At 42.3% G+C, this 14,283-nt stretch overlaps 1 protein-coding gene across 2 annotated transcripts in view; it reads right to left on the bottom strand.

Annotated features, from left to right (window-relative positions):
- Positions 1 to 14,283, bottom strand: part of LOC147663312 (testis-expressed protein 264-like) — a 732,805-nt gene that overhangs the window by 654,164 nt on the left and 64,358 nt on the right. Inside the window, exon 2 of one of the 2 annotated variants that reach the window (XM_086950536.1) lies at positions 1,620 to 1,676. The exons of the other annotated variant lie outside the window; for it this stretch is intronic. Within the exon in view, the coding sequence (XP_086806662.1) occupies positions 1,620 to 1,676 (57 nt within the window). The remainder of the gene's footprint in view (positions 1 to 1,619; positions 1,677 to 14,283) is intronic. 2 annotated transcript variants of the gene reach the window in all.

The following is a 14,283-nucleotide window of genomic DNA, read 5'->3' as shown; positions in this document are numbered from 1 at the left end:
GTGATTTGAAGCCCTTAATGAAGCCTAAGTACATTGTTTCTGGCTAGGCTCTCACTCAAATTCTGCACTGTGGAATGTTACATGCTCAATAATTCACCTCATGGCTGCCCAAGCATTAGGTTACCTGTTCAGTCTTTCCAAAATGCCTACGACATCTTCCTAGGGCTAGGGCTAGGGCTACGACATCTTCCTAGCCCTTTGCCTTCTTACCTCCTAATCGTGGTACATAAATGGCCCAACATTTGAATGAAATAGCGTCCGAAACACCTACTTTCAGTAACATCAAGTTCTTGATCACAAAATGCAGAAAGCACACCAACCAAGCCAAGCAGGTACTTCCACCAGAGAGCTAGATTGGCTGGTAAGAACTGGCCTCAGATCTTGTGTCTCAGGTTACCTCAAGAGCACTTCCGATAACGATACAAATCATACACACTCACTTGGCTGGATGCTTCAATAATGTAACACAAATCATACAATGAGACCAAGAAAGAATTGTCCGTCTGTTATATCATATCAAAAAAGTTGCTGTGCACTTGTGTTGCCCTAGTGAGATGATCCACTTGACTGACAAATGCCAGAGCCTGAGCTAGCCCGATAAAGGTACTCGGAGTCATAGTTCCCCAGCCTTCTCCAAAACCTTCAAGAAATGGAGCAGGAAGTGAAGCCAGGCTAGTCTCAGTCAACAGAAAGATGTTTCCGTGCTGCAAGGTAAATATTCGCAGAGAACATTTCCACATTTACAGGGATCAGAGAGCGGCACGGCACAAAATTAGTGTCTCTATACTATCCATGAGCAAGGGACTCCCTTGTGTACTGATGTGCCCCCTTTAAAAGCACCACTCCACTCCTGAATGAATGAATGAAACTAGACTTGTATCGCGCAACTTTGCCCTACGGGCGTCAAGGCGCCTAACCAAATATAATCCAGGGTCAGAGAGCATACTTACTGATAGGGCTCGATGAAAAAACGTGTTTTTAAGACTTTCTTAAAAAGGGCCAAAGAGTTTTTAACTCGGAGGTGAGGGCATTCCACAGTTTAGGGGCCATAGAGGAGAAGGCCCTACCGCCCCATCTGACTCTGTTTGTTCGAGGGACAGATAGAAGGTTCTTAGAGGCAGAACTCATAAGATCTTAGTGTCTGCTATTATAACAAGACTTATCGAATGTGTCATAATGTATTTTTTGCGCCACCAGATATTGGCGTTCTAAACTTTGGCCACATAGGTAGTGCTAACAGCCTCAGGTCATCCTCATTATAGGCATCTAAGCTGTATCCATCCTCTGGGGTCCTAACTTCAATAATGCATTGCTTCTGGGATACCTCTCTGGCCTTCTCTACAGTCACAGTCATAGGCTCTACCTGGTTTCAGTCTCTAACCTGCTGCACAGTCATCTTGCTGGCCTTAAATTACAGCATAACTAAACCCTTCCAATCCACCCCGTGTAATAGGTTATTTTTTTAGATAAGTGTCCCAAAAGTTTGGTCAGCATTTAGATGACACATTCCACCCACCAATGAACAAACAGATTGCAATAGCGGGGACATTCCCCATAGTTTTAATAAACGTAGTTTCAAAATAAAACAATTTATTTAGAAGAGTAAAATCTCTACTTACAAAGCAGTCTTCAAAAACCCCATTCACATCCGAAGAATTTTTCTTGTTGCTATGACCCTGCAATTGTACAAAAAGGTACGAGTCTTATAAATAAACAAAAGGCTTTGTAGCATAGCCAGCAGGCCACTGAACAAGGTCAGTGACAAAGACAGAGTCAACATGTGATAGGAGGAGTAGATGTTGGACTTTTACAGCATCATGATGTGGTGTTTTTAAAGAGTTGAGTATTCAGCTGTCTCCTAAACTGGTGCTGGTTCGGGCTGTCCAGATGGATATGGTGATAGCATTCTAGATCCTTGTTGCATAGATGTGAAAGGCCTTTAAACTTCTTTTTTTCTTTTTAGCAATTCTTCCGTCTGAAGGTATCCTAGTTGCGGGTGTGCAGAGAGCCACTGGAGACGGTGAGCTTATCATTCACGTAGGAATGGCTGCCAGTCGTATGTATGTGTTTTTTTTACAGTGAATATAGCCAAAAGGCAGCAGAGCGCTGCACAGGTTCAATGAAAAGGATAAAAATCAAGGAGAGATAGCTGGTTTGTTGACTGCTAATGCATTGTAATGTCTTTGTAGATGTTGCAGCTGGTTTTGAAGATGGTACATGCTGGCAAGTGGAGCCTGAAGAGTTGAATCAGGGTGGAATTACGTGGTCGTATTTCAACAGGCCCTTGTGTGTGGTATTCTGCAGCATGTAGAATACCCTTATGGGTGGCCAGTGGGGATTACAATTCTAAGATGGTTTCCCAGATACCAAATGCAAGAAAAGTATGTGGCACAGAAGATATTTCACCAAAAAGATATAAAAGCAAATACAAAAGATGAAAATAGCTTGACTTCTATCAAACGCATCACACAAGTCACTGTAAATTACTAGAAACTAGCAAAATACAATCATATGTAGATTAAAAGGGTTTATTGTCATTTGCCCTTACCTATGGCCACAAGACCTCCATTAACGCCCTATGAAGCTTTTAAAAGTTCTGCTACTGATTATAAGTATAGGCTTACATAGTGCCAGAGTACACTTCCTTTCGTAAATTGCTTTCACCTGCACCCAATTTTGCATAACCCCTGCAAAGCGCACATCCCAATTGCAATTAAATGATGCTGCGAGCCTGGCTCACTTACCGGTCAATATCCTTGGTCCTCATAGCGCTGGACTATTGCACAAAGGGGCAGGGAACAGGGGCTAGCCTCTAGGATTGTGTCTGACCAGAATTTTACCAATGTGGCCAGTCAGTATTGCCATGTCTAATACTGAGCAAAAACCAAAACAGAACTTCATGGAATATTACAATGCAGAACAAAAAATCATTGCCTCATCAATAAAGTAACATCTCTCAAGTTGGAAGGATGCAGTATATAAAGACAAATGAAGTGGAACAGATGTCTTCAAACTTTGGGAGGCCCCCTTGAGGAGTATAGTTTGATTTCAGAGGGCAACAGGCTCTGCACAGGAAAAGTATTTATTATGCCTGAGGGACCAGAGACAAAGATCATGCTTAAAACAGTACTGCATTTTAGTTAAAGAAAACAGAGTGGCAGTGAGCCACTCTATAATGGGCCATCAGTAATGCACAAAGGTGGCCCGGGATCTGTGCACATTAAAACCAGTTTACAGACAGGAAAGTAACTGGAAAAAACGATTCCTTAAACATAGGGATTATTCAAAGAGCCCCCTTCTCTGGGCACGCAATGCTTGACCAAGACTGCAAGGTCCAAAGAAGAAGACACTCCCCGGACCTCGCACCCACGGTCCAGCACTGCAAGGCCAGTGTATGGACTCCTTTGGTCTTGCAGCGCTTGACCAGATCTGTGAGGTCCCAAGAAAGGGAGGGGCTTTCTCTGAATTTTTCCCACCATGGTCCAGCACTGCAAAGCACAGGGGGAGCCATCCTCTCCCAGACCTCAGATTACTGGTCCATAGCGGGAAGCACTTGATGACAAGAACGAATCCCCAACGTTTAAAAGTGAAGAGCAGGCTCCACCCACCCTATCCCTAGGGCATCCTCTCTGGTGCAGAAGTCAACTTTCCATTATTACTTCGCAGGAAGCCTAGTGTCCTTGTGGTTTCACCAAGTAGATATATATATATATTATTTTTTTCAACCCTTTAAACCATGTCCTAAATCAGGTCCCAATTCTCTTTAACATATTAAGCATGGGGTGTACTGGGAAAGTTAGGTTTCTTGAAACAAGCAATCATGTGTTGCAATCTAGGTTTTCCTACTTGATCAAAATGTTTGATCTTGTGCAAATCATGTTCTTTGTGGACCTTTAGCTCCTTATCTGCCTTTATCTCATGGGCTGACTGGCCATTAACTTAAAGTAAAGGTTTTAGAGTGAGGTCTGCTTGTTCAGGGCTGTTTCATTCTCAGTTCTTTTTATTCCTCCCTTTTAACACCCTTAAAGGTAAACATTTTAATAAAGTACCTGTGTAGGTCACTTCCTTTGGAACACGTCCTACCTCCCGGTTACCATGTTAGCAAATGCTGGCCCCTCATACATCTGTAGAGTAGAGTCAGTGTTAAAACATACCATTGGGCTGGGATGAGGCTGGCTTCCCAGCTAAACTGTTTGTTTTATACCCAATATTGACTAGACTTCTTTTCTGTATCAGTCCCTTGGCAAGCAAACATTTGGACATTTGGACATTTGGCATCCTGTAAGAATTTCCTACAAGCAAACATCTAAAATAAAGCAAACCAGCACAATGCCTTCCTACTTAGATAGGCCTTACTAGGCTGACCCATAGCAGTGAGGTCCAGGGCAGTGGAGAAATCTACTGCCTTGCAGCACTGGATCACGTCTGCAAGGCCCAGGATAGAGTGCCAGTGAGTAGCAACGGAGCGTCCATAGAGCACTAAAAATTCCCTTTGATAAATCACTTAAAGATATTTACACTCACACCCCATCACAACAATCAGAATAATTTGATATCATGGGAATTTTGAAAAAAACACATAGGTCATTTAATTTTATAATCATTAACAATTCATACATTAAAAATCTTGTTACAGAGCACAATCAATGTACCAATATGGCAACAACATAAAAGGCAAATGTAAAAACCAACAGTAATGAAGGGGGAAGAGTTTTAAAGACAGTCCAATCGGTTTCTCATAAGAAAGTACACTCCCAATAAATGTGTCCCTGGATATGGATAAATATGTTCAGTGACCTGTTGTAATCGTCCATGCACTGTGGGTTGTATTTGTGTGTTCCGTTTCGGTGGTCTCAAAGCATATATATCACCATCCTCAGGACAAATACGTTTTAGGACGCCTTCCAACGAACATCTATACATATAATACATCTCCATAAACAAAAACATAAAACCACACAAATGATGTAACACTCTAAAAAAAACAATCATTGCTAGTGAATGTTAAAAAAGTTTAAAACTCAATTAACCCCTCCCATGCTCGTGACGGAACCGTTCCGTCATGAGCCTCGGGTGGGCTGTGCTGGTGACGGAACGGTTCCTTCACGGCCCGCTCGCCGTGCCTGCGCGAATTCCGCGCCTGCGCTGACGATCTAAAGAGCGGGCGGGGCCGTGACGGAACCGTTCCGTCACAAGCACAGCTCACCCGCGGGCCGTGACGGAGCGGTTCCGTCACGAGCACGGGAGCGCCACGCGGCCCGCCTCCCCCTTAGCGCTGTGGCGGAATAGCCGCCGCAGCGAAGGGGTTAATAAAGAAACATTCATAAATCCTATAAGCCAACCTAATATCCCATGGTAAAATAAGATATATACTCATAGATGATATTACTACTGGGGAGAGTCTGTTCTCAGCCTCACAGTACTGAAACATGGCTGTGAGGTTCATTAAAGAGACAAGTAGTATAGCAATGGTACAATAGGCCCTGGTACAGAGGAAAAGTGTCCCCTCACCCTCATCCACTGCCTGTCCAGTAAACTGTGGCCATAAGTTGGGTACATTGGGCCCTAATACCCATGGGCCCGGTGCTAGGCATAGGTGAGGAAGCCCACCTCCATTGGACCATTGCAGCACTGTACCATGGCCACGATGTCTAGGGTAGGGCCTCACTCACTACCCTAAGCATCACAACCATGGTCTACATCTGCAAAGCCCAGGTTAAGGAAACCCTCTTCCTTTGTTCATGCAGCAATGGTCTGGTGCTGCAAGTTCAGTTGAAGGAGGTTCCCTCACGTGGACGTTTCTACCATGATCCAGAACTGCGAGGACCAGGGGAGTGGGTAGGTGCTTCCCGTGGGCCTCACATGTATGGTCTAGTGCTTGAGGCCTAGGGGATATGGGCCTACACAACTGTGTCCCCTGCCATGGTCTAGCACATTGAGGCCCAGGGGAGGGTGGTCCCAACCCATGAGCCTCACTGCTATGGTCTAGTACTGAAAGGCCTATGAGAGGAGGCCTCACTGCCCTGTGCCTTATATCTACGTTCTAGTGCTTCGAGGTTCAGGGGAAGAGAGTCCCCGCCATGGAACACGCAGATATGACCCATCACTGTGAGACACAGGAGATGGGGCCTCTGTCCCCTGGACTTCATAGCCATGGTCTTACACTGTGAGGCCCAAGTAGAGTGGCCAGTTTTCCATTATCTTTTCACAGGGCACTTTTGCCTTTCGAGACACATTGTACCCGTGGAGACACATTGCTCGTGCAGAGACATCAGAAGCGGTTTCTTGGGGAGCTTAGGAACTACGAATCAGATATTAGACTTTTTGGGAATTCCTTTTAAATCCCCGCCTTTGATAAAGGCAATCTTAAAATAAATCCACTGTAGATTGAGTTTCTTGATTGTGACTGCTATTTATAATGTATCAGAGTTCGAATTCCTTTACAAAATCCTGCAGTAAGCCTCGACTGCCTGCTATTGCAAATCTTGAGCTACACGTTCAAAAAATTAACTCTGGCATGCAAATGGATTGAAATTCTCAAGCTTTGAAACACCAGTAGTAAATTTCAATATCTACCACACATACTGTCCAGCAAGTACACACTACCACATGACTTGTTCTGTGGATACATTGTAGCCATGGAAATACGATTTTATATAATCTCAATTTTACCATTTCACCCAAATATGATGGAAATGAACACTGATGAGAATTACATTTCCCTGGAAAGAGCAATCCTTTGGTGTTGCCATAGGAACCACTGACACTCCAGTTGTGGTCTATTGGACTATTTTGAAATGTGAAATCAGGAGACATGTTTTTTAATCCTGCCACCCATTTGGCAAAATTGTGTGCTCTTGGCAATCACTTTTCTGAACGTATTGCTCTGTTAATTTTTTTAGCAAGATTGGGTCTACTCTAATTCCATGTAAAAACTGCCAGGAAGTGTATGATTCCAAAATGGACTGAATGTTACCTGGGAGGGGAGAGGTACCCAGTGACAGGTTGAATTCACCTAAATGCAATACAGTGGTAAATGTATAGCCAGGCCACTGGAATTATGCAATTGTGCGGCCATGGTGTTTTTCGCATAATTATGGATTTGCCGCATTTGCCACATAATCCATCATCAGCGGCATAATCGTCTGCTTTTAACCAAACATAAAATTTGTTTCTAGCTCAAATGGTTCAAAAGTGACTAAATATTAAAACTGCAGTAACATGTTGCTGTGCAGTGAAAGGCCCTTTTCAAAGGTTTACTGGTCACCTTTCAGTTGCCTATTGGTATATTTGGGAGTTAACTGCTTCTACGAGGAGCAACCTATCTCAGACAGTGTTAATAAGTGTAAAAATTAGAAAATAATGAATCAATATTATCATAAAAGGTGCCCCATTACGACGCATAATTTGGCTTTTCTTGTAGCATTACTTAGTCAACCCGGGGACATAATTTGGCCATCCCCTGTCACATAATTCCAATGGTCCTGTTTATAGCCTTTCCACCAAGTAGCAGTGCACTGCACCCTTGGCCCTCTTAATTTAACCAACTGTTTGATCTGAGGCATATAATGCTCTCCCTGTGCCTGGTCCACTGATTTAACAATGTGACAGCACTTTGAAACAGCTGTACTGGAAGAGATAGACACCAAGGGAATACTATCAGTACATGTCCTGAGCATGGGTTTCATCCACTCATTCAAGGCTGTTTGCATCCCAGTAGCTGAAGGTGGTCCGAAAGCTGCTTTGTGTAGGACCCCTCCAGTGCTGCAATGCACTGCCATAACGAAACTTGAGGGAGCCCCCTGCAAGGTACATGGAGGGGCCTCCACCAGACCCATTCAGGAGCTTTTCAGCCAGAGTATTGTGCTGAGGGGCACCCTGCAGTAACTGTGGGTCTAGAAATGTAAAATGACTATGTGTGTGGAAATGGCTATGTGTAAGCTTAGAATATAAGCAAACTACTGGACAGGCTACCAGACTAACAAATCACTTCATAGAAGCAGGGCATAAACCAACTGAATTTGAATGGACTGTGTTGGAACAACCTAATATCCCGGCACATATAACGGACGTGTCTAAATATCTCTTCATGATAGAGCAAAAATGGGTCTACAAGTTAAATTGTGACAAAGCAGGCCTGAATGAAGACATCCCTTGGATGTCACTATGAAATGATAGCTTCAAACTAACGTCCTGTGTAACTGAACAAAAAATACCCTTTTTTGACATATCACCATAAGATGATAGGCCCCACTGTGTAACAACTAAGCTGTTGTCTATCGTAAATTACAACATAATTATACATAAGTGAGGTAGTCATAAATATTCTTCTGACCCCTGCCTTGCTAATTCATGTAAAAATGTGGCATTTAATTTGGTAAAATTTCGTTTTAAGATATTCATGTAGTTATTCCATAAGGGTACTATGGATTCTAAGATCGCTGGCCATCATGTGTTAATATACAGGAGAAATTAAATCATACACATGGTCAGTTAGAATGGATAACATTTTGTGGACTACATCTCCCAGAAACAACTGCAGGGTCATGTGGGCGGAGACATCCAATGGGAACTGAGCCATATTCAATAAGGAAGCCACAAACCTCTGCCGCGGTACCTCCCCAAACAGCCCAGAAGGCTGCCAGGAGTACCGACGGAGAGGTAAGGAGAACATTACACGTAGGGACTTCTACTTAAATGTGCGCTAGAAATGCAGTTTCTGTCTAGTACTTTGATATCAACTCGAGTTTTAAACTTCCACCATAAAGCGCTAAAAAGATCTGCTGTGTGCATTTACACGCACCCGAGTTTAAAACTTACATTACAAAGTACAAATGCGGTTTGTTTTTCTAACCCGAGCATTAAGTGATTCATGCTTCTAAACTACATCTCACACGTAAGAACTGAGCTCTGTATTTGAAGGGTGAGAGGTGACTGGCCTCTGATCACCACATGGGTTTATTGCCAGGTCACGATTCATAAACGGCAGCGTTTAAATAGAAATGCACTTTAAAGCACCGAGGTGTATTCTCTTCAAATTCGAAATACAATTGAAGTTGTTTTTCGACAGAGGCCCAATATTCAGAGCCTGGCATAAAGTGGACAACGACTTTCTTTAATTAACGCTTCGTGTAAAGTACACGATAGCCTGAAAATAAATAAAAAGAAACTGCATCGCTCTACATGACAACACAAACTGGGCGCAGTAATGAATTGGTTTTTCTTTCAATGAATAGTAACCAGGATTCCATTTAATAACAAGACAGTCTTTGCGCACAATAAGATCTTTCATAACTTGTAATCTTACTTCTAAGAGATAATAGGCCTATGTTTTAGTCAGGATTAAACACACGCCGATCCCTTTACTTCTGTTTGACCCTTTGAATGTCTAACTGCAGGGCGACCACACAGGTCATCACAAGCTTAATATATTTTTTAAAATAACTTTTGGTACTATAGAGCGGGGCTCCATTATCCTGAGCTGCTTGCCAGGTGAGGCGGAAGCACTTCCCCCTTGAATTAAAGGTGAGCCTATGTTGTTTTGATAATACTCAATTCAATTACCATGCAAGAACATCACGTTAAGAATTATGGTGGTTATTCATATTAATGATGGTATGTTTTCCTATTTTTGTTCTTGCTGTCTATGTGCGTGTGTTATGGCAACTCGACATCTGGAATTCTTCTACTCTACCAGGAGGGAATCCAGATGTGAACAGGTGACATTTACCATTTTGTTCACAATTGTTTTTTATCTATCACATAAGCAGTAGCAACTAATTATGGGTCCTGCGGAAGCGGCAGGTACCAATGTGGACCTTTAAACGTCCGCAGAAACAGGTCGACCAGATAACCCAGTCAGTATTTAGTTGTTAAAACTATCTGACTTGTGTGCACTCTATTTGTTTTTATTGTTGGAAGTGCACGGCTCCAGAATAAAGGTATATTGCGTTCACTATCCAATTTTACTAGAAACACCACCTTTTTTTCATCACCATTCACTAATCACTTTTGCACTGCTTTCAGTTACAAACAACATCTAGCTACCACGCTATAAACTACCTCACCAATATCAACCATCTCCCAATAACATCCTGCAGTTGGTTGTTCCGGACTACCTACTGTGAAGTAGACCATATGATTAATTGGGCGGTACAGGAAAAGTAACTGATGGACACTTACTCACAATAGGTATCTGTCCAGTAGTTTGCTTATATTCTAAGCTTACACATAGCCATTTCCACACACATAGTCATTTTACATTTCTAGACCCACAGTTATTCTTTATGTTTTCCATAGTCTAAAGGGGGAATATAACTGTGCCTAGGTCGTTAAATATACCCTCGGACCCTCTCTCCAACTCTTTTGTTTATTGTGGGTCTGTGTTACGCCACTGCTGCAACACCTCTCTTCCAGCTACCCACAATCATCTCTTTCACAGCTCATCAAGGCCTGAAAGAGCTTTCCCTGTCCTTTGAAAGGGTTAAAAGTGCTGGACAGTGGGTATCCTGCCGTGCCTTTATGGGGCAGTGCGGGGCTGGAACCCCAAATACAGGTCAAATCTGCCAAATACAGACGCCTGGCCTCCCGACCCAGGGACGCCTACACTAGGCCTTGCTGGACCACACCATGAGTACTTAGCCCGGGATAGGCCCGTTCCTACCCTGATCCTTGCACCGGAGATGTAGCTCTGCGAGACTCTAGAGATGGGAGTCCCTTCCCTGGGCCTTACAGTCATGATCTAGCGCTGTGAGGCCTGGGGATGTGGGCCCCTTCATATGTTCTTAGCAGAACTTCACACAGGCCTTGGAGCATTAAACCAACTAAATCCAGGCAGGGGCCCTCACAGGCTCAGCCCCTTGTTGGTCAGCTTGGCGCGGGCCTTGAGTAGCTGCACATGCCTAGCACTGGCCCTGCACAGGAACCTCAACCATTATTTTATTTCTTGAAGACAGCATTTTAGAAGAGAAGCCTCAAAAAGGGTGCATGGAGTTCAATAGTCTTCGAGTTGGTGAAGAGAAGTTCTGTTACCTCTTGCAAATTGCGTATTCTTGCATTTCGATATTTCATGCTCTTCAGCGCTTCCAAATTCCGAGCACTGGAAGGTTTATTGTGCTACAACAGTTTCGGCTACCACAATTAGAAAGTCAAGAAATGCCAATCCTGCAGCAGTGAAGTGAAAAGGAGGCGTGGGATGGAAATGTTCTTCTTTTCAAAATCTTTTTATTAGGAACATGAAACACAAAAAGTTTGAGCAGACATAGTACTGGTACAATTTGTAACGTCATCACATTTCTCCTCCCTACCCCAATCACGGCAAAGAGCATGTTCCAGAGCCACACATCATTAACTAGAATCTTGGGTATTGCCGTGTCGGGTGGAAACGTATACTCCTACAGCAGTTGACCTCTTTGTCCGAGCCGCCAACAGTGGTGCCAATATTGTACCCTTTGTAATATTGGTTTTGAATAAATAATGTAAGTAAGTGATGCATGGATAGACTTGGTTGTTAAAATTGAACTTACAGGATATATACTGAATATTAACTATCAATGATTACATCATTTGTGATAGTTACTTTTTGAGATATATACTCATCTCTTATGGAAGATACATGAGTGAGCCAGATATGTCGCATGATGAAATGTTTGAATTTTTATATTATGTATAGTAAATGAAGACATTTGGAGCGATCACTGAGCGAATTGGGAAGGTCGGGACATTGTTACACTTTTTAATAGATTAATGTAGAAAACTACAAAAATGGTTACAACAGCAATTCATTCATTCTTTTCTTAGGTGAAGTGCTAAAAAGGATTGGAGTATGTAAAGTATGTAATTTGTTGAACCTATGAAATGAATGAAATTCCCTAAACATGATGGTAAGCATATGAATACTCAAATGTGCACGAGATCTGAATGTAATACCATTATAAATAAAGGCTACCTGTGAAACATACACTTCATAAAGTTTTAAACTAAGCTCATTTGATATGTGATTTATGCCCAAGTGGATTGACTTAGGTGCTGAGATAGGTGTGGAAGCAGCCAACTCTCCATGCTCGAACAAGGACATTATACAGGTCTGTCTACTCAAGGTTGCCAAATGATTAGTGATATTGTGATTTTTACATCCTTTTACATAAACACTACATTTAGCAATTGCCCAGGAAGAATGCCAACACAGCAGTTATAAATGAGTTACTGAATGACTGAAAGCCATCTTACTACTTTCTTCCTCATGAGTATCTATACTATAACAATTGGCATTCTCTGACTTAAGTTCGCCTTTTAAATTCGCTATCCATGCTGTTGGATTAAATACATGCGTTGAGGCAATTATTCCATAGTCTTGTTACAAAATAACAGAAACCGGAAGTAATAATTGAGAGTCTCGAAAATAGGCTACTGAACAAACAAAATGTGTTATTTAAGAAACATCTGTAGATATTTATAATGGAAAAGCCACACGTTGTTTTTGTTGGTGAAAAAGGAATTGTATCCAAATTCACCCTAGTCTGTCCTTTTCCCCCATGTGTTGTAACCCTACTGCCAAAGTTAGTCTACAGCCTTTGCCCTACTATATACGCTCCAGGCTACATGAAACGTTGTGTGTTTCTAGCCACTTCTGCTGGAATACTGTGTTGCATACTAAAAGTTGGGAGACACTGCCAAGAAATACAAAAGGCACTTTTACATATTCCACATTCGCACGCTTGACATCTGGATTTTTAGTTCTCTTCTAAGGAATGCCCCTATGGCAAACTCTCATGGAATACATTCCAGTTCACCCTAATTTGAAAGACGTGGCCAGCTGGGAGGATGATGGTGACTTGAAAGACTCCAGTGAGCTCATTCTCCTGGAAAACCAATGTCACGTCCCTAAAAATAGATTCTCTCCAATGACTGCTATGGGATCACCTCACCAACATGTTTAATTGGTTTGGGTAATTTGGTTTAGGTTGGGTGATATACAGAGAGCAGCTTTCATCCCAACAGAGATATCTTGGCACTGGAAAACAACTTAGACAACTGGTAGGTAAAACAGTAAGAAATAAGTAAAACAACAGGCTAAAACTAAAATGCCAGGTCTACAATTCCTGGCACGACCCAAAAACGTCTTCCTGACTCAATATAGAGAAGGCCTCGTGTAGTGTGGGGCTGATTTCCACGTTTTTGCCTGGGCTAATTTGAGTTTACAGTCTAGCCTTGTCAACCTCATATCACTGAAACCGGCTGAATAGACAAGCCGTGGGCAGGTCTGTGGTCCAGGTTTATCTACCAGACTCTCCAAGTTACACTCCCAAAACACAACCAAGTTTTTTTAAGGAGGTCTCCATGTTCCTCCCTCCTCTCTGTATATCGGCCTTCCCCAGACACAAGTATTTTAAAATATAGAGATCAAAATATAGGTGGAAAACAATGTGTTGCACTCAGGGGTGACTAATGCTCTTGGGAGTGATCCTCAAATAGCATAGAGTTGGTAGACATACAGAAAAGGTGTTTTTTTCATGTTTTTCTGCTAATCACATTTTTTTCGATAGTTGACTTCCAAAAGAAGACAGTCGTCAGAACCATGTCAGTAACTGCATTTTAAAACGTAACCGTGCTCAGGCTAAATGTTTGTTCTACTGCCCCACAACCTGCTGTTAAAGCCAGCCCACAGCATATTATTTATTCCTTCCTAATTTTGTCATGTCAAGGCATACCACGATCTTAGAGGGAAGTCTGCAACCCATGGTCAGGTACGGTCTGTACGAAAGGCACTGCTGCTCCATCACTATGGCTCCCAAGTTACAGAGACAATGCAGAACCTTGCATGTAAAGGCTGGAATAGACACTGGTGAGGCTGAACTATTAGAGGATAAGAAGAGAGCCAGTGACTATGCCACATATGTTGACGAGGCTAGGCCATTACACAAGTAGTATTAGTAACTTTGAACAAAGCCATCTATCCTGTGCTTGTACAGATTCTGAACAAAGAGCCCTACAGACAAATACATACTTGCTACTGGGTGAAGAAAAGGAATGGGGTGTAAAAACCATCAGAAGTTGGATTCGAAATAACGTTTATCCCCTGGTGATACCACAGGCAAATATTGTTACAAATGAAGATGCACATTTTCTAATCTATAAGGCTGTATTTTATATTGGCAGAGAAAAATTAAGGTATTGTAAACTAATAACCAGAAGTGATATATTACCAGCAACAAAGATAAATATATACATATATAAAACGTCCCTTTGTCACGTATTTATCCAACAGATGAACTAATTCTGATT

The sequence above is a fragment of the Lissotriton vulgaris genome, unplaced genomic scaffold (genome assembly GCF_964263255.1).
Source record: "Lissotriton vulgaris unplaced genomic scaffold, aLisVul1.2 SCAFFOLD_251, whole genome shotgun sequence".
Classification (NCBI taxonomy): Eukaryota; Metazoa; Chordata; class Amphibia; order Caudata; family Salamandridae; genus Lissotriton; species Lissotriton vulgaris.
The sequence above is the reverse complement of the archived record's forward strand: the minus strand, read 5'-3'. Positions and strand labels throughout refer to the sequence as shown.